This window comes from Abramis brama, assembly GCF_963993115.1.
Source record: "Abramis brama genome assembly, chromosome: 1".
Taxonomy (NCBI): Eukaryota; Metazoa; Chordata; class Actinopteri; order Cypriniformes; family Leuciscidae; genus Abramis; species Abramis brama.
The window spans coordinates 22,326,877-22,353,994 of record NC_139963.1 but is presented as its reverse complement, the minus strand read 5'-3'; the positions used below and the strand labels follow the sequence as shown (position 1 = coordinate 22,353,994).

General features: G+C 39.2%; 3 protein-coding genes across 6 annotated transcripts; all 3 read right to left on the bottom strand.

The window, feature by feature from the left end:
- Positions 1-214: 214 nt before the first annotated feature.
- On the bottom strand, positions 215-13,987 carry casc3 (casc3 exon junction complex subunit). 3 transcript variants are annotated; one of them, XM_084086853.1, is made up of 13 exons: positions 13,780-13,987; positions 12,916-12,940; positions 12,643-12,698; positions 10,202-10,396; positions 8,767-8,912; positions 8,431-8,607; positions 6,144-6,979; positions 5,996-6,057; positions 5,278-5,386; positions 5,008-5,124; positions 3,976-4,181; positions 1,977-2,138; positions 215-1,665 (listed from the first exon to the last, which is right to left on the bottom strand). In XM_084086853.1, the coding sequence occupies exons 1-13, from the start codon at positions 13,963-13,965 to the stop codon at positions 1,627-1,629; spliced, it is 2,316 nt and encodes a 771-aa protein (XP_083942979.1). In that variant the 5' UTR covers positions 13,966-13,987; the 3' UTR covers positions 215-1,626. The 3 variants fall into 3 exon arrangements, with proteins under 3 accessions (XP_083942979.1, XP_083942981.1, XP_083942980.1); XM_084086855.1 differs by having other exon boundaries at positions 2,016-2,138; XM_084086854.1 differs by having other exon boundaries at positions 12,643-12,695.
- Positions 13,988-15,586: 1,599 nt separating this feature from the next.
- On the bottom strand, positions 15,587-20,189 carry msl1a (MSL complex subunit 1a). Its single transcript, XM_084123795.1, has 9 exons — positions 20,068-20,189; positions 18,674-19,411; positions 18,308-18,507; positions 17,724-17,971; positions 17,558-17,622; positions 16,651-16,718; positions 16,432-16,556; positions 16,279-16,351; positions 15,587-16,172 (listed from the first exon to the last, which is right to left on the bottom strand). Exons 2-9 carry the CDS (start codon positions 19,295-19,297, stop codon positions 16,082-16,084), a joined length of 1,494 nt encoding a protein of 497 aa, XP_083979921.1. The 5' UTR covers positions 19,298-19,411; positions 20,068-20,189; the 3' UTR covers positions 15,587-16,081.
- Positions 20,190-20,349: 160 nt separating this feature from the next.
- Positions 20,350-24,541, bottom strand: LOC311089315 (major histocompatibility complex class I-related gene protein). 2 transcript variants are annotated; one of them, XM_084123914.1, is made up of 8 exons: positions 24,407-24,541; positions 23,289-23,376; positions 22,680-22,940; positions 21,889-22,161; positions 21,491-21,781; positions 21,306-21,421; positions 21,174-21,195; positions 20,350-21,070 (listed from the first exon to the last, which is right to left on the bottom strand). In XM_084123914.1, the coding sequence occupies exons 2-8, from the start codon at positions 23,344-23,346 to the stop codon at positions 21,036-21,038; spliced, it is 1,056 nt and encodes a 351-aa protein (XP_083980040.1). In that variant the 5' UTR covers positions 23,347-23,376; positions 24,407-24,541; the 3' UTR covers positions 20,350-21,035. The 2 variants fall into 2 exon arrangements, with proteins under 2 accessions (XP_083980040.1, XP_083980041.1); XM_084123915.1 differs by having other exon boundaries at positions 20,350-21,067.
- Between the last annotated feature and the right edge of the window lie 2,577 nt (positions 24,542-27,118).

Below are 27,118 nucleotides of genomic sequence, written 5' to 3'. Positions count from 1 at the left end.
TGTCCAAATAAATAAATAAAAATTAACTTTAAAAGTTATTGGTTTCTAATCATTTTCAAATGCTACAAGTGAACTTAAGTATTATACAATTTCAGACACTGCTTAAATTAAACCCTAAAAAACCCAATATGGTATTCAATATATTGTGCATCCCGAGTTACAGAAAATAAATAAATCACGATTAACAAACCAAATAGCAAGGACAAGTTGAATGTTATATTCAGTTCTTGTTTAATTTCATCTCCTGACATTGCTCCACAAAACAAATTTGAAAAAATGAAACACTTAATATTATTCAAACATCTATGAAACATACAAGCCCTCACAGTGTTGTCAGGTCTAATCAAACAAAAACAGATATGTCAAACCAATGAACTCTTTAAGGCATAGAAAGTAATACAACATCTTCTAATAGTCTTTACAAGCCAGGTCTAAACAACGCAGGGAACGACGAGATCTCAGTTATACTGTTAGGTTTAATTTGGGAAACAATCATAAAGGGAACGATTGAAAAAGATGCATCCATAGCACTCCCACAGAGGGGCAAAGAATAACAGCTCACAGCCAAAGTTGCCATCTAGAATTGCTTTCACAAAGAAATATATCTATAAATCCATGCATGCCTGTACAGTGTGCCTCAAAGGAAACAATTGCAAACATAACTATTTATAAAAAAAAACTGAAATGAATAACTGCAAATCCATTTAAAAATGTTTAATTCAAAGTCAAAGAGGCTTGGCTAGGTTTCCCTGCTTGCTTTGTTCATATTGACAGCATTTCGTAAATGACTAGTTCTTAGTATTATTCGTTAAACCACTGGCTTTAATATACTTTAATATGTACACTTACAATAGAAAGCTAATCAAGCGAGTTTCACTGTCAAGTAGGTCAGTATCTGGCAAGGTCAACGGTTCGCTTCGATAGAATTACAGTAATGAATTCAACAGTACAATGTTAAAGATCCAAGGGACAGCCAGACAGACGGGGAAAGAGGAGGTTTGAGGGGTTCAGGCCCATTCTGAAGTGGGACTAGCACCATCACGGCAAGTTAAGCAGTCAGAATGATAACAGCGGTCTTAAACTGACAGACACGCGAAAAGGGATTTGTGCATTTGAAGGTGTACGACAGACGTCCGCTGGCTGATTTCAGACTCTCTTAACCGCTGGTTCAGAATTAAAAACACGGGTCCATCTTTTCACATACTCAAGTTTGTTGTAGTGCTTTTCTCCTTTAATTAAAACATTCGCACAACAGAGCAAAAGGCAATTTAAAAGTAAGAGAACCAACTAAACCACTCGATTCAAAAGTCCAGCCGCCTAGCACAATTTATATTAGCCTGTCAGCAGAGACATCAGGGATACAGGAGCCAATGAAAAATGAAATGTCTCTCCGTTTAAGACTGCATATTTCATTCCTAGCTGAACAACGGTAAAACACTTTGTCGGTTATGAATGGAAGTACAACAGGAAGGAACCACCTGCAAACAGAACCTTGGATGAAGACAGTGAAACTAAGCAAGGCGGAAAAATAACAATAAAACAACTAAAGGTAAAACCTAAATGATGAATTCAATTTATACAAAAGCGGTGCTGGTCCTGACACGTTGCCTCCTCGCCCCCTGGCAGCTAGGAGTGGATTTCCTCAGCGGGATTTCTGCTCTGGTCCTGATGGATGGAACATCAGCTGTTAATATAATACTCTACAGAAATGCAATGTAAACTGGCAACCCTAAGTAATTAATTCATAAATATACATGCATATATAAAATTGTTATTAGTAGTAGTAGTAGTAGTTTATCTTGGTGCAAGCAAACAATTGTATTTTGTGACTGAAATGTACAGTATGAAAGACGTATATTCATTTTAAGTCATCTAAGCAGAGTAATTAATCATTAATTAAATATTCAATACTGAACAAACTATAAAACATACAGCAGGCAACCAATATGGTAGCAATGCACATCATTAGAAATCACCTGATTGAGCTCTCCTTGCTGAATGTAATATGCTGTTACCTCAGGAGGGGGAGGTCTGACTGTAACGGGATGAGAGGAACGTCGCGGCGGCGAGCGTTTGGGTTGAGCTTGCTGCTGCATCGTGTCGTAGTACGTCACACCACCGTAGACCTGTGACTGTGCCTGAAGAGAGAGACGCACAGAAGGAAGTCAAGCATGCAGAGATGCACGACAATCTAGATATTTACTAGGAGTATCACAGGCGGTGACTGATTACATGTAATCAGATTACAAAAGAAAATACTTGTAATTAGTCTACGTTTTAAAATGATCATAAGATGATTTAATATTCACAAATTTAAGTAAATTATTCAGAATTGATTTTATCCCCCAAATTTTTCTGTTTTAATTTTCCCTCTCTATATTTATAAAAAAAAAAAAAAAAAAAAAAAAGTCTATTTATGTTTGAAATGGCACACAGACGGCTATAATTACACAATTGAGAAGCCACAGCATAAATAAAATATTTCCTACTTTTAGTAAAGCATTTTATTTTGATTGTCTTTATTTTAATTTATCATTTGAGATTTCTTTTATTTTAAGATTTATCATCAATTTACAAACCCCCTGCAGTTCCTTCACAAATCCCAGTTTGGGAAACCCTGACATAATTTTGTTTAATACACCTCATGTTGTTAATAAAGAATGGAATAAATGTTCTGTCTCGTATTTTTATATATTACAGTTTTTCTGAAATACTAAAACACATTTCTCAAAACCTTTTAAACACAAAACCAAATCTTCAAACTACATCTGATTCTTCTGGCAAAATAAAACAATTGCCTCAAAACCATTTTATCTGCGCTCAAAATCAAATGATGCTTTCAGTTCTTACACATAGCCAGGCAATATTTAAACACTACAGATCACTCCCTAGACACTACATACAATTTTAGAACAGCATTCAAAGCATGCGGTTACAGGAAAAAAGTATATTGTAACAGTAAACAAATTTTGCAATTTCGTAAAACAGTATAGTAAATCACAACTTACAGTAGTAAGGTTAATAAATTGTATACTGTATGCACTGCAAGTATAGTATTGTACTGAATATTACTGAATGTCTATATTCAGCACTTGCATACTGTAAAAATACAGTAGTCCAACTGCAAAAGTCAAAGTTTAAAAAAAAAAAAAAAAAAAAAAAAAAAACTCTAAATGAAAAGCATGTTACAGTACACTCAAAAGATTTGTGCAACTACAAAATCTAAATCAGCGAGAGATTCATTCTTCCTCAGCATCACGTCTTCATGCTGGGTCCAGCCTGAGGACTTTGTCCACATCACAGGTAATGTTGTCTCTTATCAGGTAAAGGGAAAAACCCTCTGCTGTGTTGGATTAACACCGTCCCACTCTCTCATCCTCTTCCTCCTCTCGTTCTCAGATTGTTTTTATCAACATTCATTGCACCTGTACACTTTGTACAGTTGTTTTGATGGCATCATTAGAAATAAGTGTGAACTATTTTGAGTCGTCGTGTGTAAACGATGACAACTGTTGTAGTAGTTTAACTTTTGCCTGTCTGTTTAACGTTTTGCAACAAGTGCATATCAGTGTGATATGTGTTTTAGTGAGTGAGAATTTAGAGTTTTGCAAAAAGAGTGAATGTGATTTGCAAATGGTGTCTAACTGCCTGAACTTGTTTAAGATTTTACAGAAAGAGTGATTTATTCGACAAATTGATTTAGGCTATTGAGAATTTGGTTCAGAGAATGGTGATTAGCATTTTAGCAATACATAACTGTATTATGGTACAAGATTATCCTATTCAAATTTGTGAGATAAATTAGGTTAAAAGTAATCTAAAATCAATCCAAAAGTAGTCAGATTATATTACCTAAAATGTGTAATAGATTACTACAATTTGTCATCATGTAATTTTTATTCAGTAATGGACTAATTCACCCAGCACTGATCACAGGAAGCAAATAACACTTATTTTATAGTCAAACTGGCTCACCTGGGGGTTGGGGTACATTGGAGGTAGCGTAGCTCCGGCTGGATACGGGTAGTTGGTGTTCCCAAAGGTCATGACACCTGGTGGAGGGTAGAAGGGTGGGGGTAGCAGCTGCTGTGGAGGTGGTTGCCCGGGTGACATAGAAACGGGTGGGGCAGCGTAAAGAGCTGGGTTGGGAATGGGCCCTCCCGACTGGTGCGGATGCAAGCCTGAAACGGAAAATATTTGAAATGTTAATGTTGAAATTATCATATAATATATTCACAAAACATCATAAATATGAATCCTTTTGGGGTATTAAAATCAACACAAATGAGGAATCATACATAAATGACAGAGGCAGACAAATCTAAATTTATGGACTTGGTTATATCCGTTGGTGGTTTGGATGAAGGCAGATCTGAATGCGAGCTTGCTGTCGATTGTAATAAAGGGGCAGGGTTTAAGCAGACAAAATTATTTGAGAAGTCCTGTATACATCACCAGAGAGAAGTCAGTAATTTCAAGATCAAGTTGACATTTTGAATAAAAATGTAATGAATATGCTAATTAGCCCCACCTCCCCTCACTCATACAGGTTCAGAGATTGACTTGCTAGGGCAACTTACTGAGGTAAACGCTACACAATGCTATCGCTCTTTACAACAGAGACATAACGGTAATTAATATGATTAGCCTTTTGCTTGACTTTTCAAACAACTAATAATGTGTTGCTAATGTTACACAAACCATGTTCCCGTTCGCCATCTCAGAGTCAGACAGCTCTAACAATCATCATCCTTAAAAATGCTTTCAACAACTCAGAACGTCAGTGGAGAAAGACATAGTTCATCATAATATATTATACATCATTCACCCGCTATATTGCTAAACAATGGTGTATCGTTGATAAATACCGATACCGTTTTATCGCCCAGCCCTAACTTTAAGTCAAAATTATCAAGAAATAACATGGATGGACGAATTGTTCCCAATAAGATCAGTAACACACATTTAGCAAAGAGTCAACTTTAAGCAGAAGTTCACATCTTTCACCTGGGTGTCCGGGGTGGGTGGGGTGTGGCAGGTGCATTTCAGGTTGAACAAGCATGCCTTGAGGGGGCAGGGCTGCTGGACTGTCCCCATGCGTGTAGATTGGTCCCTGGAAAGACACTGCACGAAGACATGATAGTTATCTTGCATGTATGATCATCATAAAAATAAATCTATTAATATTACTACATTCAGTAGGTGAATTTAGGACACACAAGTGACCCATTTAACTTAGAACTGCCCTCTACAGGCCAAAAGGAGTACTGTACTCACTGGGATCATAATAATGGCCCTCCATGACTCCTATGTGCATGGGCGCAGGCTCAGGAACTGGCCTCTGGCGCTGTGATGAATACCGCTTAGCCCGGCCACCACCAACACCCTGAGAACAAGAAATAATTGATGAAATGCAAGGTTGTAATTTATCTCTCTAATCAGCGTCCTTTGTACATTTCAGCTGTGAATCATTTCCATGTACTTTGAAATTAGTTGCTAAACACATTTGCTGAATTGGCCTTTACTGAGGAAGCTCTAGGATCAGTGTTAAAGTGGTGATGAAATGGAAACCGAGATCGATCTTTTCTTCCGTATTGTGATGTTCATGCCCTAACCCAAATGGACGCAGATAAACGCGACCTTGCAGCTGTGTGGTACGTTTACAAACATTAGAAACACTAAACAAATTGTGAGTTCCCCTCACTCCACAACAAATCCTGTGTACAAAACAGTATTCAGAACTGAATTAACTATAGTGGCATTCATTAAACAAAGCCTAAATACATTTATTTGCATCGAAACAAATCCAACTGTGCACTTTGCACACGTTTTGCGTACTTGACACAAATTATTATACAAGTTTTGGAATGAATGTTGCAGCACCTTTAGATGATAAAAAAACAAAAATGCAACTTATATTCCAGAAAATATGGAACATGGATTTTTAATTCTATTTAGTCTTTGTAGGCAATTATTGATGGACCAGCTGACTCACTATATCCTCCATGTTTCCGTACTGTGGAGGGCCTCCTGCCATGTGCATAGAACCACGGATGCCTGTTAGGGACAAAAATGCAGGAATTGTAGAACCACTCTTCTTAAAAATGGTTGTAAAACATAATTATAGAAAAAGTAATTATTACCTCTCATCTCAGCCTGCAGGTAGGAGGGTGGGCTCTGGGCCCAGTTCTGCCCTGCTAGGCTGAGGCGGGCCAGGTCCTGGTCGAGCCCTGTTAGTCCACCTTGTGTTCCTGCATCACCTTGCTCTTGCCACGACTCGCTCTTCGCTGGCGCTGGGGTTTGCTGGACCGTGGGCGAAGAGTCATCTAACGACGCCTGCTTACTGAGATCAGACGTTCGCGTTCGCGTCGCCCTCCGCCCAAGCGAGTACGATTTCTTCTCCACCGGCCTCTCCTGCGGCGGAGACGATTCTCGCACCTGACCGGCTGCACTGCCCCCGTCCATCGCTGGGCCTGGATCTTGCTTTCGTGGTGACGGAACCCTTTCTCTCTCCGTCTTGTAGTGGTGAGCGGTGTATGTGGTCGTGGCTGTTGGAATCTCACCCTCTTCCTCTTCTTCCTCACTGCGGATGTCCTCCACCACCACGGCTGGGCTACGGTCAGCATGAACAGCATGTGAACCACGGCCCCTGAGCCTCGGGCCCCTTTCACCCTCCACAGGCTGTGGCCGCACACCTCGAGGTGGCGGGCCGTCTAGACTGGGCTTCGGGTATCCTCGACCTTCTGTCCTGTGGGGGGCCGACGAGGCTCGACTGCCCTGGAAGCTGCGCTGCGGAGGTTGAGTCGAGGGTCGCCCGGAGGGTTTGGGTGCTGCTGGGGGAGCAGGAGATGGACCTGACTGTAGGGTAACAGACTGAGGGCTATTGCGGTGGCCAGGTGGAGGCCCCTGCCATGTTGTACGCACAGACTTCTCTCCGTCACGGTAGCGCCTAGGCTCCCGACTGGGTGAACCAGCATATCTGCAAAGAAATATTGTGAAAATATTCATTTAAAACAACTGTTTTTGTATACATTTTAAAATGTAATTTATTCATGTGATGTCAAAGCTGAATTTTCAGTTACATGAAAATGTTTCTGTTACATGATCCTTCAGAAATCATTCTAATATGCTGAAAACAGTTGTATTACTTTTTTTTTTTTTACCCTGATACTTTTTAGGACAGAATAGAAAGTTTAAAAGATCACCTTTGAAATTTGAAATATACATCTTTTAATATTATAAATGTTACTGGCATTTTCCTTGACCAATGTAATGCATACTTAATAGATAAAAGTATTAAGTTACTCAAAAAAAAAAAAAAAAAAGTATAATCTTACTGACCTTTGTATGTACAAATGATATGCATATAAAATTGAAATATTAGTATATAAATATTAGGGGTGTAACGATATTCAAATTGAACCGAAAAAACGCAATGCACCACCCATGGTACGCATCGTGATACTCTCATGTCGTACCAAAATCGCCCAGCCCTGGCCCATTGTTGAGGTTGACCTCACTTATGTCACAAAACTAATTTTTCTTCTTTGACATTATTACTTTTTCGTATCTTGTGTACAAGACGAATACAGTGTTTTAGCCAAACAATAAGAGACATTGTCACTTTTCAAATCATGTAAATTTTAATCACGAAATTCAAGCAAATGCCATTTTTACGCTCTTTAATGTGGCATGACAGATCATATAGGCGCCTTAGTTTAAGCAACACGTGTGGAGCGCATGTGAACGCGATCATCTCTTCCTAATAAACATGAATGAACATCTGAAGGTATGTTGAAAGATACAGTACAACATACTGAAACGTATTATATCTTGTGTAATCGCTCAGTGTTTCAACTGCGGAAAGACATCAGTAAAACAGCTTGTAAACAATATCCCACGCAGCATTATATTAACCTCTGGCAACTCATTCAGTGTCCACAGCTTGTTATTCAGCTATAGAAATGAACTCTTTCGCTAAATATGCACTATATTAGCCCAAATAATTCGATTTTACTTAACCTGTAAGTGATGTCTTTGTTATTAAAATGTACGTTTAAAATATCCGTCATAAAAATGACAGTCAGCGTGTAAATGATAATATTTCAACAACGAATTGGAGTAAAAACAATTAAGTTTAGAAGTTGAACTGCCTTATGTGCAGTTTACACGTTTGCATACAATGTTATTTAAGTGTTGAATTTATCTAAAACTAAATAGCAACTGAAGCAAATAAGATGATATTATATAGGGAGCATAAAGTTTACAGCATTAGCAGAGATAATTTTTTTATCCTTAAACTTTTCATTATAACTGAATTAATTTAAAAGACAGAGACACAATTTGTTCAGGAAACCACTGTTTAATAATAATAAAATAATAAAAAATACCACCAAATACCAAACGGCAAAGAAATAAACATGACCTCACCTGGGTTTTCGGGAGCGGTAAGATCGTCCATCACTCTGCCCTGAGCCGTTGCGGATGTCATAACCGTAAAGAGCGATAAGCTCTTCGCGGGATTTCGGCGCCTGCTCCTCTTCACGGAACTTGTCGTGTTCCCATCGGCCCTCGTCCTTCCACAACTTCCTGTGTCTGCCTTTAGGCCTGGTGACAGATGGGTGCATAGAAAATGAGAGAATTACCAACCATTTGCATCAGATTCAACACTTGAAACTCATCTTAAACTAATTCCGTTCATTAAAATATGATTTTATAGTAGCAAAGATATATTTTCCCTGAAAGATAATCCATCTGGTCTCTCACCTCTCCTCCTCTGTAGCCTGGCCTCTTACGTCATGCTCAAAGAAAAGGCCTTTTCGGGGGATGTAGGCTGGATTCTTCCGGTCCTCATCATCATCCAGCTTCTGGCCTTTACTTCCTGATTTATTCTCAGGGTCTTCTGTGCTTTCCTGTAATCATTTAGGAGTCTTAACTTAAGCATTGGCTTAAAAATAATTTATAATTAAGAACATCAGTGTGATTTAGCATCGTCTTGGTCCAGCCTGTGGCACTGTGTGCAAGAACTGTTTTAATTATTTGTTTCAAACTAAAGGTTCTTGCTAATACAGAGTTTAAATGTCATTCCTGCCACACAAACTGAAACTGGACCCTGCCAGAAATTTAGCTTAGGAAAAGATAGGGCTGGACAACATGACCAAAAAAACGTAAATCTCTATATTATTGTGGTTGATATACGGTATATATATATCTCTATATATATTCTCTAGGGGTGTAATGATGATACTCATGTCATGATTCGATACATATCACGATACTGAACTCACGATACAATATTATTCCAACACTCCAAGACATATGGTAAATGGTTAACAAATTTGTGTTACAGTTGATTAAAATGCTACATTTGGTATTACATTGGGGGTGGAAATGAATAGGCTTGAACTTGGTGATGGAAACCCAATGCACAGGACAATAGTGACACCAGAATAAAAAATATTCATGATTCTGAAGCTGAAAATACAGAATTATTGTAGACGAAAATGCTTGCACTCTGCCATTGACTAGATGTATTTAAAATAATATAAGCCACTTTTTACAGGTAACATAAGACATTTGGCATTATCACAAATATTCCCACATTGCATTATTCTACATTATATATAGTAGTTTAATGTAGTAGTACAGACACTAAAACTCTGTAAACTTGAATTGTTTCCCACACATTCATTTTCATTTTCTCACTATCTACGGTACATATTGTTGCATTTTTGTATTGCTTTTAAATTGTGACACGATATATAGTTACACCCCTAGTATTCTCCTTTTCTAGTATTCGGATTAAAAAAAATCTGCATTTAAAAAAATAAAATAAAAAGTTATGACATTCTGCCCAATATTGTCCTACAAACAAAGTTTATATGGATAGCTATGAAAGCAAATATAGTGAATGTAACCATCTATGCTATGTGCAAAAAAGGGTTAAAATCACATTACATTCTATTTTAACAACATTACAATCTAAAAAAAATAATGCATTTTAAAGCAGAAGTTAGAAACTATACACTAACTATATCTTACGAGTTATTTTGAAGGCCAAATGTTTAGGACAAATTGGATTGTGCACTTTCCCCAAAGCAGCTCACTCTGTGTCCTTCGCTAGGCTACTGTATATTAACATAAACGATATTGCCTCATCCTATATAGTTTATAAAAAATGTAACGTTCTGTTCTTCCATACCTGTCCATCCCCACTCTGTCGTTCCCCGGCTAGATTCTCCTTCTCGTCTGTTTTAACTTCCTTGACCCCTTCTTCTCTCTCCTCCGCTTCAACAAGCTCTTCTGTCGGGGCATCTGCAGCGGGCTTCGGTTCGGCAGCAGGACGTGAGGCTTCGTCGTCACTAAAATGTTCTCCTTCCTCCTCATCCTCTCCTCCCTGAGAGGAACACAAATGCCAAATAACAGCAAATTCCCAGGTCAGGAAAGACAAACCAAAATGCTCACACTGCACATCAATCTCCATTTGAGTGCATTCACAATTTTTAAAACCACAAAGCTATAAAACTACAAGAACAAATGTTAACACTTTTTCACAGTGTGCTTGTTACACGTTACATGTGCTTGCAAGAGAAACAACAGTAAATGATGCATAATTACAAGCAACTAACCCTAAAAAACACATTGACAATTAATATTACTCTGTACTTAGTGCAATTACACCGTAACAAGCGAAACCTTAAAATAAAGTATAACAGAAGAAAAATATCAGCATATTTGAACCAGAAGAAAATAATTCCATTAGAAAAACGAAAACCTATTTAAAATGGTTTTGTTAACTGAACTAGGCTGAAAAAAAAAAAAAAAAAAAAAAAAAAAAAAAAATAGAAATGTTGCCTAATTTGAATATAATGATGCATTTAAAAGTACCAAAATTATTAAAATGGAATAAAAATCTAAATAGAAATGACAAACACAAACCCCCCCCCAAAAAAAATACAAAAACTTAATTATATAAAAATAAAAGCTAAATCCTATAAATAGTATTTAAATAAATGTTTTTTTGAGAAATATTATCATCAGTTGATTTCACTGAATCAGAAATAGGGGTGGACTATATAAATTAAACACTTCACAAACAAAACGTTCTTGATCTCATGCGTTTATTTTCACTATTTATATAGTATCTGCACCACAAGACATGGTATAGCGTATGTTATTACAAAACAAAATCATTCCCAACTTAAAAGAATAAATAAAAACACATTTGTCATGGTTGTTCCAGTTTTGAAATCTCTCCTAAACACAGCGTTCTGAAACCGTGAGCAGTCTGTGTTAGTCTGCAGTGAATGAAAGACAGCTTTACGTAGGTCTGAGCGATCGGGTTGCTAGGACACCAAACAAAGTGGAGTGAACATCAGCATCCAATGGCGCTTTTCCACTGCATGGTACGGCTCGGTTCGGCTCGGTACGGTTCGACTCGACTCGGTACGGCACGGTTCGGTTCGCTTTAGCTCGGTTGCTTTTCCACTGCAGTTAGTACCGCTTCAAAGTGGGTGGGACTGATCGTTATAGTTGCCGTCTCTACTGCCATGACATCATCATATTAAATGCGAATTTTTCATTCCGTGTTTCCCCATCCACTCCTCGGCAACCAACGAGAGGAACGTCTGCACCTCGTCCACTGACCACGATTCAGCCATTTCTTTTTTTGAAGTTTATACTTTTTTTATTTTTTTATTTTTTTTAAAGCAAATACTTTTAAAACAGGCGCTACAGCGCTGGCTGTTGTCTACTGGCTATTTAAATCTAGCGGGTTTAGCGTCTCGTGTCGTAAATACAATGACGCTGGTAGTGATGATTCTGTCTGACCAATCAGTGATCTTCAGTGTTTTCACGTCACATTTTAGTATCGGTACGGTACGCTTGGAACCTCAACAGAGGTGGTACCATTTAAAGCGAGCCGTACCGTACCATGCAGTGGAAATGCGCCATAAGTGAGCCGTACCGAACCGAGCCGTACCGTACCATGCAGTGGAAAAGCGCCCCAAGACAGCCCAGACTGAACCCGATGAGCTGAGATCAACAACCCCATCCAAGTCCACTCGGCAGGTGCCACCACCTCACAACCAATGAACCCGAGCGCTCTCTATATGCCTAAATTGCCTGATGACAAGTCCTGCAATCATCAAAATGCTACTTGCATAAGGAGGAAGAGTAGCAAAAAGTGTGGATGGTGCATCATACTAGGTCTACTAAAATTAGAAGAGGACTACAGATGCACTAACAGCATGGGGTTCGACATTGGCAGTACTCATAATGTCCCGAGAGAGGAGCAAACCACATTTAATGCTTACGAAAACCTCCCCAGCTGAGTCTCTTCTAAATCAGTTCTTTCTAAATCATAAATTAGCCAGGTCCATTTCAAGCTTCACATTTAAAACGACTAAATTAAACCATAATCACACTCTCAAATCCAAATTCTCCTCAAAGAAAGGGTAGTGCTCTCTCACAACGACTGAGCATAAAAACAGATTGCCTGTAATGGAGACATTCTGTACCCCCACACACACCCCAGCAAGCAGTCCGACAGCCCAGTCTGGATCTGTACGGATTCATCGCCGCATTGTCTTTCACAGAACTGATTGAGTCCCCCCCCTAAACTGTGTTGCCATAGAGACTTACCTCCGTGTGCGATCCATTCTCCTCCAGATCAGCACTGTCATAGTCTGATAGCACTGCTGAAGAAAAGAAGTCAGCCATTTCAGCAAGTCTGTTCATTTCTGAGAGCAAATAACATATGACTAGAGAACTAGTCATCAAGAGTGACAGTTAATAACATGGAATCACAGATCCAGACTGAAGTGGTAGCAGTTCATGAACCTATTTGACTACAGGCATAATTTGAAGGCAGATACTTGTGGTCACAAAAAAAAAAAGTGAAAGATATACACTCACCTTCACCAACGCCATCTTCACTTTCCTTAATAGAAAGAGATCAGAATCAAATATCCAGCCAAATAAAGCACACTTAATCAACAAAAGCCTGGTCTACATCTCCAACCCAAGAATAACCAACAACTTGATAGTTCATAACATCCCGTTTAAAAACAATGCTGAACTTCCTCTTCATGGTCAGCAGATATTTCTCTTCTCGTTGCGGAACGGCACAGTCAGAGTGACAGACCAGATCAGAAGACAAATATCTAGGATTCTCAAATGTCATCCGGTTTGCTTATCAAAAACCTAAATGTCTTGTGCAGCATCTTCAAGCCAACCAGATGTATTTGCCATTACACACAAGTAGTAAGTATCAGGTTAGATCAGTGTTTCTCGGGCCTGCTCCTGGAGGTCCTGGACATCTCCTTAACCTGACACACCCAATTCAGTTTAGGGAGCCCTGTTTAGTGAGCCTACTGAGCTGATGAGTTAAGTTAGGGGTATAAGATAGAGGAGAGACATCTAAAACATGCAGGGCAAGGGAACCTCCGGGGCCAGGATGGAGAACCACTGGGTTAAATGATGGAGCGCTAGTCATTTTAAGGTCAAAAGAGATCAGCACTAAGTTTACATTTAAGCAGAACCACAGACACATCAGAAATTGTACAGGATCCCCGTAAAAATCACCAGGAATAGGCGACTGTTACACACTTGAACATCTACATCAAGGGCTGGAGACGAAAACCCCACCTCAGGAAGCGTCTACGTTTATATCACGTCTTAACCCACATTTAAAAGTGTTTAGAGCGGTAGAAACACTACAGCCCGCACACACTCAGATCGGCCCTGATTATAAAAGCAGATTTATAGCCACACACTCACACACTCCGACTCATCGTCTCTTTTGGTGACGACGCGCTCCACTGGCACTTCGACCGGCTCGGGATCTCTTCCGCGAGGCTTCCGGCTGGCCGAGGAAGATCTCCCGCTCTCGGAGCCCGAGGCGGACTCGTCCTCCTCCTCGCTGTCCTGAGAGGCGCGCCGTCTCCGTCGCCGCCGGTCCGCCATCTTAACTCTCAAGGAAGGGAAAGCGGATCTGCGCGGGGAATTGTGGGGCTCGTAAGTTCGTCATATCCTCTTGTGCGTCAGAGGAGGAGACGCGCGCAAGTGGGCAGTTCAGTCAGTCACGTGACGAATGAGAAATTCATTCCTGCGCGGTTTCGTTTGTGTGAACCGTGTATATACTGTCTATGGTGTGAACCCACGGGCTGTGATAACAAACACAATGCAGCTCTAAGTCTAAAACCATGTTACATCACTGTTTTCCTTTCATTATGAAATATGTATTCATTCATTGCGCTTTTTTAGAGGTAAGTACATGATAACAGTAAAGTAACATTTATTTTCAGTCCCTTGAAGTATATCAAGGTCAAAAATTTTGATAATTCAGTACTTTTTTTATTTTCTTTTTTTTTTTATTGTATGTATGTGGAGGCCTTATGGTCTGATATTTATGACTGGCTTTACCCAAAGATACCTCACCTCGAAGACTTCACTGCAAAGGACATTATCTATGGACTTATAATGAACCATAACAAAGATAACTTCCTGGTTAACAATATCCTCATGCTTGGAAAATTTTATGTTCACAAATCAAAATACCTAAAGATGAAACCAATGTTCTGTGCATTTCATGGTGAATTTGTTTCTTATACAAAAGCCCTCAAAGTGATAAAAAAGAAAAACGCAGTTAGTCTTTTTTCCACCATAGAAGAATATGATTTAAAAGAAAAACCTTAGCCCCTTAATTTTATTTATTTCAGTTTTTTTTTGTGTGTGTATTTGTGGTTCTTTCATGCACCTGTTTTGTATGTTTTTTATGTAAAGATTTACTTTATTGCAATATTGTTTGTACATGAATATTTGTTCAATAAAAAAAAGTACCTTTTTTGAGGCAAAAACCCCGAACAAAATACACCACGGCACTGCCTTGATTTGTACTTAAGTACATATAGTTATAGTATAGCTATATATAGTTTAGACATATAGTTCAGTACCCAGCACATTTTAAGTACCATTGTAGCCAGTTTTTTTTTTTAAAGGAAAGATCATAAAATACTATTTGGGAAAGGTGCCATTGTGCTCTCTGAAGTTCATTGGAGCACCACAGTACACAAATACGGATACCATTTAGTATGGTATATTTTATTATGCATCATGGTGGTACTATTTGTTTTTTACATTTACAGAACTTGCCACAGGTCTTTTTGTAAGGAAAAACATACGTCTTATTTCACACATTTCTCACACACGGTATAGGTTAATACTTTTAAAACTGATGACTGCAGTTATGCAATTTGTTTGCATCAGTTTTGCATTTTGAACCAAGACACTGCAGCTGATCATATGAAAAAAGATAATATTTTCTTCTACATAATTTATTGCCTAAAGAACAGCAATCGTTTAAAAATAAATTCAGTGGGTGTCTGGAAGCTCTTAAACTACAAGAATATCTCTAAAAAGAGGAAACCGCATTGCACCCCTTCTGATCTCATTCCACTGGCTTCCATTTGCATCCCATTCCAGTACACTTTGTTCTAGCAAAACATAAAGGTCAATTAGAGTTCTGTAATTTAGCAATCAGAACAATGAGTCATTAAAAACAAAAGACACGAAGACACAGCACATCCATAATATGACATTTTAATATTTGAAATAATTTCTTTAGCTACAAGTATCTTACACATTTTCTTTGAACAAAACCTTATATTACAACAAATGCTTCTTCAGTAACCGGTTTTCACAATTTTTCCCTCTTTCATTCCCTTTATGTGACAGAGAACTCACACACAATCAACAAAAATGCAGCATGTACAGTTTTGATATATTTTTTTATGGCAGCTCCAAACGTTAGGGTAAGCTTTGGTCGTGAATGTGAAACACTGAAGTGTTACATTCAGCATCATGATCATGGGTGTGTGGTTGGGAGAGCTTGTTTCTCAGGCATTATAGAGCAAAACACATTTTCTCATGGATACCAAGCAGGGGATTTTAGGGAGACCTTCAGTCTGCTTCAGAAGATCCAAAGTGCAATCTAGGTGAGTATGAGAGATGAGACCACAAGGGCAAGATTTTGCTTCAGCGCACAGGACGGTACGAATGAAGCAGCTTCCTTGTGATGGTTTCATTTGCGACATGTCCGATGAGGGGTCCGTTTCTTGGTCATCTCTGCTCGACATCGACTACGCTCATCCAACCAGGGCAAGTCAAAGTTTCTGTTGAAATACAGCGAAAGAATTACTTTTATATATTGCAATTAAATCAAGATATCAAAATAAACATCATTAGCATTATGCAAAACAAAAACAATCTGTAACTTACTGCTGTTTCAGGTTGGGAAGAGGTCTTCCAAAAGCCACCACTGGCAAAAATGGTGTCACCATAACAGACTCCACTGAGGAAATACACAAAAAATAAGCACATTAAAAGAGAGGACCAAATACTTTCAAGGCCAGAATCCATCTGCTGACATACCATCTTCAAGGTCTGGATAGAAGGAGAGCAGCTCTGGTTCGCTTTCCTGAATGACCTTCCTCCTGTTCATCCTCTGCTGCAGGCGCTGAAACATCCTCTGCTCCCGAATACGCTGGATATCCCACCTGAAAAAGAGAAATTAGATTTAGGATACATAGATTCACAATGCTCGTCTACTGGGCGCTACACATAAGAACAAAAAAACCAAACAAGCATCACCTCTTCCTCCTCTTCTCATCAAGTTCAAGCTTTGAATGTCTCTTCAGAAAGACGTTATCATCCAGACACTGCACAGAAGAAAGGTATGAGTATTTAGATGCATTACTAGGGCTGAATGATTAATAAAAAAATGAAAACAATATGGCAGTTCATGATTTGGCGTTTTCAGCATCTCACAGAGGATCGGTTCACAGAAAACGCAGCTCCATTTTCATCTGCTCTGAGTTTGGGTTGCTTATAATGTGCATTTGGGAACACAGTGCCACAAACCAAACCGAGTGAAAACATGAACACACTGGAGAGCTGCTTTATAGTGGAAAATGAAGTTGTACTTCTGATCAAATGAGACACTGATTAAAATCAAGCTGCTTTAGCATATTAAACATGAAAAACAATCTATTGTATAAAGTGCTATATAAATAAACATGACTTTACTAGAGTGCTGAATGAAAAAGAACTTTGCGGTGAGTATATCTCAGCCTCAAGGTTTAAAGTCTGAGAATTAAAAATCTGGGACAGCCATACCTATTAGTATTGTAATTTTACAGTTGTGCAGTAAAATATAAAAACTGCTGTAAAAACGCATTATTATATTATTTTTATATATACTTTTATAACACTTGACTTTTTATTTAACATTTAAATAGCATTATTGCAATAGTATTACTTTTGTTTTCTTTTGATATACAGTATATATATACATAACATTTTTATCAAATAGTAGTGATGATGATGATAAATCTTTATTATTTTATAGTTATATTGATATATAATTTAAAAAAAAATCTGGCCAAATTGTGCAGCCCTATAAACAAGTAATTTGATTCCCCCCCCTCCCCAATTTGTGCGGCCCCATGCATCACTGAATGAAACATTGCATATTGGGGTGCTCACAGTTCTTACTAACCTCAGGGATGTCCGACGACTCTTTCTGTCCTAAAGGCTCTAAGATACTCTCCCGCCAGGATGGAACTACATACAGAGAATAATGATCAATTTGAACATCTTAAACATACTTTAATTTCAATATATAATTCAAATCATTCACAGAGATTACATAAATTTCTCCCCACCTGCAACTGTGTCCTCATGTACTGGTGAGGATTCTCGCCACGGCGATGGTGGCGGCTGATGCCAGCAGCAGAGGTACATCTCTGTGGTAGCCAGATAGGGCAGTTCCTCCGAATGAGACAATTCAAGCCCCATCTCTTCCTGGGGTTCCTCCTTCAGATCTGGGCCCTCCTGTGGTGGTGGTGGTGATCGTGATCTGGGCTGCCCACGTCGTGACCTACCCATCCGAGAGTCTTGGAAAAGAAACCTCCTTCAAGAGGGGGAAAAATTAGGATGTATTTAGTTTTATCAATTAATTGCTAAGAACTTCATTAGGTACAGCACATTAGTTTGAACAAATGTTAAAGGAATAGTTCACCCAAAAATGAAAATTCTGTCATCATTTACTCACCCTCATGTAAAATAAGATATTTTGAGTAATATCTCAGTGTTTTTTTGTCCATACAATTGAAGTCAATGGTACCCAAAACTGTTTGGTTACCAATATTCCTCAAAATATCTTCTTTTGTGTTCTGCAGAAGAAAGAAAGTCATACAGGTTTGGAACTTATTAAAATATTTCAACAAAAAAAAATTCATGATCATACCTTTTCAGGTTTTTCCCTCCTCTTCCAAAGTGCATTTGCTTTGAGGTTTGGACCCGCCCCTCAGAATGCTGGACGTCGTCTGAGGAAGTGGCCTCGGCCTCAGGTTCCCTACGACGAGGAGTCTGAGAAGGACGGGATTCTGCTCCATCTTTTTTCACCATCTGCAGCCGGCGCTCCATGCGTTCGATTCGTGCCATTAGCTACAAACACAGGCTGTGTTAGGCTGTGTATTAAGCATTGGGTTTAAGTGAAACAAGTGTTACAAAATAAGAAAAGTGGGAAACTATGAACATGCCCAGTTTAACATTTAAATATGCACATGATTTAAGCTTTTATTTCATAAAAGGAGAAGAAAAAGTGCAATACCATCTCTTTTTCAGCTTTAAGGTCATCAATCTCTTTGCTCTTGTTGTGCAGTTGCTTCTGCTGCTGTTCAATCAATTGCAGTTGCAGCAGCAGGATCTGTCGGATGCAGCTGGTCTGCGTGTCCACAAGGCCTGAGCCTTTCCTCACATTCCTACGCTTCCCATCGGGACTGTTCTCTGGTGAGGGGATCCCCACGACCGCCCCCACTTGCCCTCCATCTCTCCGCTGATTGCTGCCATTTGATTCCATAGGATCCATATTCCCTACGTGGTTGTGTTTGGCCTGACAAAACAGTGATTTGCTCTTGACCGGGGAACCTTCGGCCCCCATCTGCTTGGTTGACGGGAGTGTCAAGGCCTCCGGCTTCTCCCAGTTCTCCTCCTGCCCGAGGTTCCCTGCTGGAGATTGGTCAGGGCAGCTCAACACGCTCTGATGGCTGATCTTTGCTTGGCTGTGTAGGTGATGCTTTTGATTTACACTGTTGTGGATTGTGCTCAGCACGTTGGTGGCGATGTTGCGGCTTTCCTTCTTCAGGCCAGCCAGGGATTCATGGGCTCCAGCTGGTTTCTTGCTGAGGCTTGTGTCCAGTCTGTGTCCTCCACTTGTGAACACAGTGGATTGCATAGTCTTTTCAACTTGCTCCAGTTGGAGATATTTTACCAACAACAAGCTCTACAGATGAGGAGGATTTGTGACAGGCTGGATTTGTGTCTTTGAGGCCCCTTTTCTATAGCCATTCTAGGGGAAAATAACAAAATAAGGTATTTTATTTATAAGGTAAGACATCTTATATTAGATAAGACAAATAGGCTGCAAAGCAAAATGGAAAGATAGGCATACAATGAATGATAAAGGGCTGACGTATTGCTTGAATGTGATTTAATGGTTCTGATAGCTTGACATCCAAGAGTAGAAATGTAATTTAAGAAATATTATGTCTTATCATATTTCCCAAAAAAAAAAATGCATATGGTTAGGATAAGCTATCCTTCTGCACCATCTCTTAAATGTGCATTGGTGCCTATAAATGCATCCCATGCATTAACGTATGTTTACTGTTTCAGGGAGGGCATTGTCCAGCCTCAACTTACATGCAAGCAATTGGGAGTTTTTTATTTATTTTTATCTACAATGAAAAACCAGAGTCATGCATTAGCAATTGTTTGGGCACAGGAACTGTCCACCATTTTAGATCTAACGTTACAGCAAAAAAATGTTTACAATCAATTTAGCAGTTCCCTTCGTCTGCTCTTGAGGGACGATGACGCCATTTTAAGTCATGCAATCATGCTGCATATTTAAATATAGGGAGCATATCGCAACCACCGACCAAATAGTTCCTTATCATTTTGCATCGATGTTATTTTAATTGTCCCGACCCCACCCGAACTCACCTATCGCCTTCCTTTGGCCCACTTTCCGATTTTGTTTGAATGTACGCACGCAGCGCATGCGCGGTGCGTTTGGAATCTGATTGGACGCGTGCAGAACAATATTTCGTGGCGCGCGCGTCTGGCTGGGTTTGAGGGGTTTGCATTATGACATCATGCAGAGATGCACTGCAGATTTACACGCCAGTTGCAAAATTACGGCAAATATGAGTGAAAGTATGAACCGAGAGATTATAATGAATTCACAGACAAAATATAACAAATGTTTTTTTTTATAAGCTCAATGTTAAAATTTCAAACAGTTTAAAAAAATAAAATAAAAAATAAATAAATATATTATATATATATATATATATATATATACACACACACACACACACATATATATATATATATATATTTATATATATACACACACACACACACACACACACACACATATATATATATAGAGAGAGAGAGAGTAGCCTACTACCTGGCTATAAATACTGATGAGTTCTGGGGCTGATTAGCTGACAATACATTCTGGCAAACAGTGTATGCTAAAATACACTGCTGGGTGTTAAGTTGCGTTGCGTATACATGCAGTTATTAAATCACATGCATACTTTTGTAAAACTTACACATATTGTAAAAATACTGAAATATTCAATACTATAACAGACAAAACCTGGGTGTGATAAGAATACAGTGAAAATATTTTTTAAACAAAACAACAACCTTGCAAACCTAAATGAATAATTGAAATGCATGTAATAAATAAATGTAGCTAATTAAAACAACATTCTATTAAAATAAGTCTTATTTTCTTATAATATTTCATCAATGTTCTTCTCTGGATGCTAATGGATGTTCAGGGTGTTTTTTGATTTTTTAAATACTTTTTTTTCCCTTTCAGGTCAGTCAGTTTATCAATACAAAATGTGTCCATTCTGTAAATGTGAACAGATAATGTTGTGCCTCTTCAGATGTCACATCTGCGGTTGTTCTATTGTTTGGTCAGCTGCTGAGGAGGAAAAAAAAAAGAAAAATCACACATTCATAAATGTACATAATTTAACTCACTAATAATAACAAATAAGTAGACTTGAGCAGATCACAACACAAACCTGAAGCTTGTATGTAAATGACCTGCAATATAGAGACATATACAATTATGAAGCATGGCCAGCAGTCAGCAGAGATTATGCCTTATGAATATAATTTTATGTACAAGTGAAACAGTGTCAGTGACTCTGTACCTGCCCATGCTGTGTAGATCTCTTCCTCCATATTTTAAAGGCAACCAGAGCTCCACACAACACACACAGCAAAATTAGTACAGAGGGAACCACAATAACAGGATCAGGACCAGGTTCTGCAATCAATCAATCAATCAATCAGTGTGTGTGTGTTTGTGTAAAAGTTTGCCCTATCAATTTAATACCTATACTGATGTCATGTTTGTTCTCCAGGCCAAGGTGAGTCACAGTACATGTGTAGGTGTGCCTTTCTCCTTGCTCTTTGACACTGAGTTCCACACTCTTCCTCATCTGGTATTTTCCATCAGCATTGGGCAGCAGTTCTCCTCCCGTGATCCTCTCCTCATTAACTGGCTGGCCGTCTTGAAGCAGGGTCAGATTAATGTGACGTGGGTAAAAACCAGTTGCCAGGCAGGTCATCTGAACTACACCTGTCTCACTACAAAAGCGTTTAATCACTCTCACTCTGGGCTTTACTGTCAGGGAAAGAGTGAACACATTAAGCAGGAAACACATAATGCATGTTTTCCAATCCAAATAAATGAAGAGTGCATTTGTGAAAGTTAAATTAACTGCCAGTTACCTCTTGCCATCACATGCTGCTTCTCCTTTTTTAGATATTTCCTAAGCTGGCTAATGCACAAAGGGCGGTAAAAGTGGGCATACAGCCATGCATCATACTCCAGCTGTGCTCTACTCTTTATGACAGGCCAATTCCAGTGAGTGTGTTGGTCTCCCTGAACGTTATAGCGTCGTTCAAAGCCACTCTCACCATTAAAGGCCTCCAGAGTCATCATTTGGCCGGGCTCATCGTGGAGAAGTTCACATCCAACCAGCCTCTGCTGCACATGAAGGCCTTGGAAAGAAATAGTCTCAGATGCACATTGAATTCACAATTCTGGCAACGCTTGTTATGACATTAACACAAAGTTCACAGTGCAAAAAAGCTTTACTTAATTTTGCTGACAACACTATATTTACTGATAGAACAATAAGGTTATCTACCAATCAAAAGTTTAATATTTAAATAATTTGTATTAATGTTTTTGAAAGAAGTCTCATATGCCAACCATGCAAGGCTGAATTGATATGATCAAAAATACAGCTAACAACAGTAATATTGAGAGAAATTATTAAAATTATATATTTTATATATATTCTACCACATTATTTGACCACTTCCACTTTTAATCTGTTTAATACAAGCATGAATAAAAGTAGGTCTTAGGCTCATTGATTAGGCTAAAATCCTACTGACTTCAAACTTTTGAATGGTAGGCTAGTGTATGAACATAATGGACAGATCTGAATGAAAATATTTATTTTCAAGCACTCTCAAGAGAATAGAACACAAGACCATTAGAGAATAATTACCTCTTGTATAATTTAAATAATCAATTAAGCGGTATGCTTTGGTTTTCATGCCCTCGTGTATGCCTTTAAAGACTGTTGATATAGTCGTTTGCTCCGTGACATTAACAGATTCTTGCGCTGATGCCGGGACAAAACTTCTCTCATCTGCGTTATAGTGGCCGATGACAATATCATCCAGCATAGCAACTGCAGTGAACTCTGGGAACGGGACTGAACTGTTTCCAGTCAAAAATGTAGCAAAGACCCACAGCGAATGTGACCCTGTAAGAGAGTAGAGTTAGAGATTTTGGTTTCACTTTAAGGTTACCTTGTTACAGTGTAATTAATATACATTAAAGTACTGAGTAATAATAATTAATTACAAGCAGGCCTATTTACTAAAGGGTTAGTTTGGTTTAGGGTTAGTTGCATTTAATTATGCATAATTTGTAGTTATTACTTTAGCAACATGTAACGTGTCACAAGGACAATGCAAAAAAATTGAAGGCTAAAGTGCAGCGCATGCGAATTAAAAGCTTCAGATGATAATTATTAGACAATATAAGGAACTAGAAAATGTGCTTCTAGTGTAAGTGCTGTAAAACTGTACGAGTGAGCATGCATGCTTACCCGATTCAGAAAACACAGGGGTTGGTAGTATACACGTTGCAAAGATGAAATAAAACATGCCTTTTACAAGGTGTTAAAAAGGGTTAAAGTCCCACTCCGATCATATTTTGAGCTATTTTTAAACATTCTCAGTGGTCTTTAAATGATGATTATGCCGTTTTTAGCCAAAATCACAAAACCTGTGCCGTTTTCTGGGACTTTGCTTCAGCAGAGCGGCAGTAGCTCATTAGCAATTCGCCTCTGCGTTGTGGGCGGAGCCGTTGGCACGGAGACGACCCTCCCCCTCGTTCACACCGCCGCCGACAGCCGACTTGAGCTTCCGAGAAAACGGAGGAGAAGCTGATCATCGCCGTTGCCGGGTTTCCTATCATTATCGGATTAATTGCAGTTTAACCATCGGAGTGAAAGTTTATCATTTGCATGTGTTTTTAAGTCCTGCCAGTTTAACAGGGCGCGCTTGACAGGGCATATAAGAACGCAGAGAGATAGCACAGAGAGAGAGAGCCTCGGCCGCGCGCGCGCACTCACTATTAATAATAATAAATAATAATGTGACCAAAACGGTTATACAAATGCTGTCATTATAAAAGGTTTCTAGTGTCAATGTATTGCTTGTTTATTTTGTTTACTTTTCATGGTGTGACACTTCTCTTCTCCCATGATCGAACATAGAATGCTGCTACGTCAGAGCGGCCAAAGCGTCAACAAGCTTCCTCGTACTTTTTGACAAGCGTCCTTGACAGGGCGGCCAGAGCTTCTTTGCCGCTCAAGTCGGCGGCGGTGTGAACGTACAGTTAGCATTGCAACCAGCTACCGCACATAGGTGTTGATCCGCCATCGTCTTCTCTACTCCTCAGAAACTGAGCCGCGCGGGCGGGGGCGGAGGGGAGTATGAGCTTGTGGCACCGCCCAGTGGAGTTACTACGTCACAACTCCAGTCTATTTTAGCTGGCATTTTAGCGTCTGCTACTGATTCACAGCCATTTGAATGCAGAAATACTCAGAAATACAACTTTGAACTTATTTTTCTCAAGATATGTCCTCTAACATCAGAAAAATGCCACAAGAACATGTTAACACCTAGAAAAACATGATTTTCATCGGAGTGGGTCTTTAAATGTTTTCTTAGATACGTCTAATTCTTCTAATTTTGTCTAATTTTGACTCTTAAAGGCAACATTCGGGTAAATCTATGCTATAATTCAGCACCGTCCCGTACTGACACTTCCTCGTTGTTGTGCAGAGGTTAGTTCATTCACTGGAGGTGTGGTTTAAAAAAAAAAAAAAAAAAAAACTCCGGCCACTAGGGGACGCAAATCAAGTGTCTCTAAACTGAATGTGGAACCTTGGAAAGTAGATTTAAAATATTGACAGTGTAATATGGTTAAAAAGGAGACAGTTAACAGTGCATTAACTGTCTAGGATTGCGGTGTTGTCTTTTACTGTTGTAACGATTATTATTTAGGAGAGGTTGCTTCTCGATTGGGCAGTCAATTTAGCACTCTTGAATCAATTGCTGGTTTTACATGGGTTTGGTGCTTAGACTACTTTTAACTGGTCAGGATGAGAGACAATGTTGCTGATTATTCACTTGGCCAGTTTTGGGGGACAATCTTAAACCAGCTAAGGCGAGACATTTTTGGCTGGTTTGAGCTCAATGGTGTTTTTAGCCCCCAATGGCTCCTTCCAGGCAGCTAACCCTAACCTCAACCTTAAACCTACCCATCCCCTCGCTGCCTGGAAGGCGCCGTTGGAGGCTTAAAACACCAAACACCCTGGTGGGATTGTTTTTTACATTTATTAATTTAGCAGACACTTTTATCCAAAGTGACTTCCAGATGAGGAATACAACAAGCGAGAAGTGCATGTAATACAAAGTTTCAGATATCATTTAGTATAATACAAGCTAGAACAGGGAGAGATTTAGGAAAAGTGAAGGCATAGAGGAAGATTCTTTTTGTGCTGATGGGAGAGATGAGTTTTCAGATGTTTCTTAGTCAGGGATTCACCGATAGGGATGGGAAGATCATTCCACCAGCAAGGAACAGTGAACTAAAATGTTCTGGAAAGTGATTCTGTGCCTCTCAGTGAAGGAACCATGAGGCATCACTCACCTACCGACCTCAGGCTTCTGGAGGGGAGGTAGACTCCTACGAGCTGGTGGAGGGAGAAGGGTGCAGAGCCCTTGTTACGTAGGCCAGTAAGAGCTGTGTATATAAACCTCACTCTCCTGGCCTCAAGAGGAACGCTAGTGACTGACGCTAGAGGCTACGTTCTTTAGCGTCCTTGTTAGCGCGCACACCTCCCATGCCGGAGATAGACGGAGGTGTGATGTGGGCTCACTTGGGCTCATTGGCAACTAGTATTGCTGCTGTGTTGTGGATCATTTGTAGAGGTTTGATTGCATATGATGGACATCCAGCCTAGAAGAGGATTGCAATAGTCCAGCAGCCTAGAAATGACCAGGGCCTGGACGAGAAGTTGTGCAGCATGCTCGGGCCTGATCTTCCTGATGTTGTGCAGTGCAAACCTGCATGACCGTGTTGTCCTGAAATGTGGTATTTTAAGGTGAGCTAGTGATCAAAGATTACCCCAAAAAGTCTGACCGAACTTGATGGGATTATTGTTGATGAACCTAGCTGGCTGGTGTAATTGTGCTGTATAAACAGAGTGGCAGGGAAGACGAGAAGATCTGTCTTTGCTAGGTTGAGCTGTAGGTGATGTATCCATGCCGAGATTTCTGCCAGGCAGTCTGAGATCCGTGCAGCTACCGTTGGGTCATCTGGTTGGACAAAACATGTGCATGTGCTTGTATAATGGGTCCCAGTGATGTAGTGTATATGGAGAAGAGGAGAGGTCCAAGAAATGACCCCTGAGGAACTCCGGAGACCAGTTGATGTGCTTCAGATACCTACTTTCAAGGTCTTTGAAAGACCAACCTGTGAGGTAAGATTCAAACCAGCAAAGTGTGAAGCCCTTGTGATGCCCAGAATGGGGGAATGAACTGGGAATTATAGACTGCATGGGAATAACTGGAAATTATGTCTATAACGTGAATACAGTAAACCGTATACTATATAAATAGTTACAATGTGAACTGGGAGTTCAAGATCTTGATGACAAAAATAGAACTGTAATTATTATTATTCTCCACTAGATCGCACTCTTTGCCAGGTTAATGCTATTGTCATGCACAGTAGGCCTACATCAAGTTCAACACTGAACCTCACACATGTACTCAAGTAGGACTCTTTAATATCATGTAAACAGCAAGATTATGATTCATTAGTGTACAGATTTGTAAACATGTTAATAAACAAGGTGTTTTTGCTTTATATGACAATGTTTTTTTTTTGTAACTTCCCGGAGGGTAATTAAGTAGTGGATAAGAAATCCCCAGAATAGCAGCTACCAGTATATCATGATGATAAGACTTATCAATATTATAATGGTGTATGCAAAACATGCAATAACAAGGCCATATGAGTTCAGTTAGGCCCATGTCATAAAACTAACCTTGGTGAACTACACAGAATATATATATATAATAATAATAATATAGAATACCATTCAGAATTTGATTTCTAAATGTTTGATATATACAAAAATGAATCTCTTATGTCCTCACTCTCTACCCTTTTTCCAGCTTTACAGCACCCTCCAAAACAGCACCCTCCTTTCCACATCCTTCAGTTACTGGATTTTTTTTATTTTTTATAACTTCTTATATTTTGTTTTTAGCCCTTCCTTTGGTACTTTGTTGTATACACAGTAAATACAGCTAGCCTAAATAGTAAGTAGAGCCACTTAAATGTGAAGAACAAGACCAC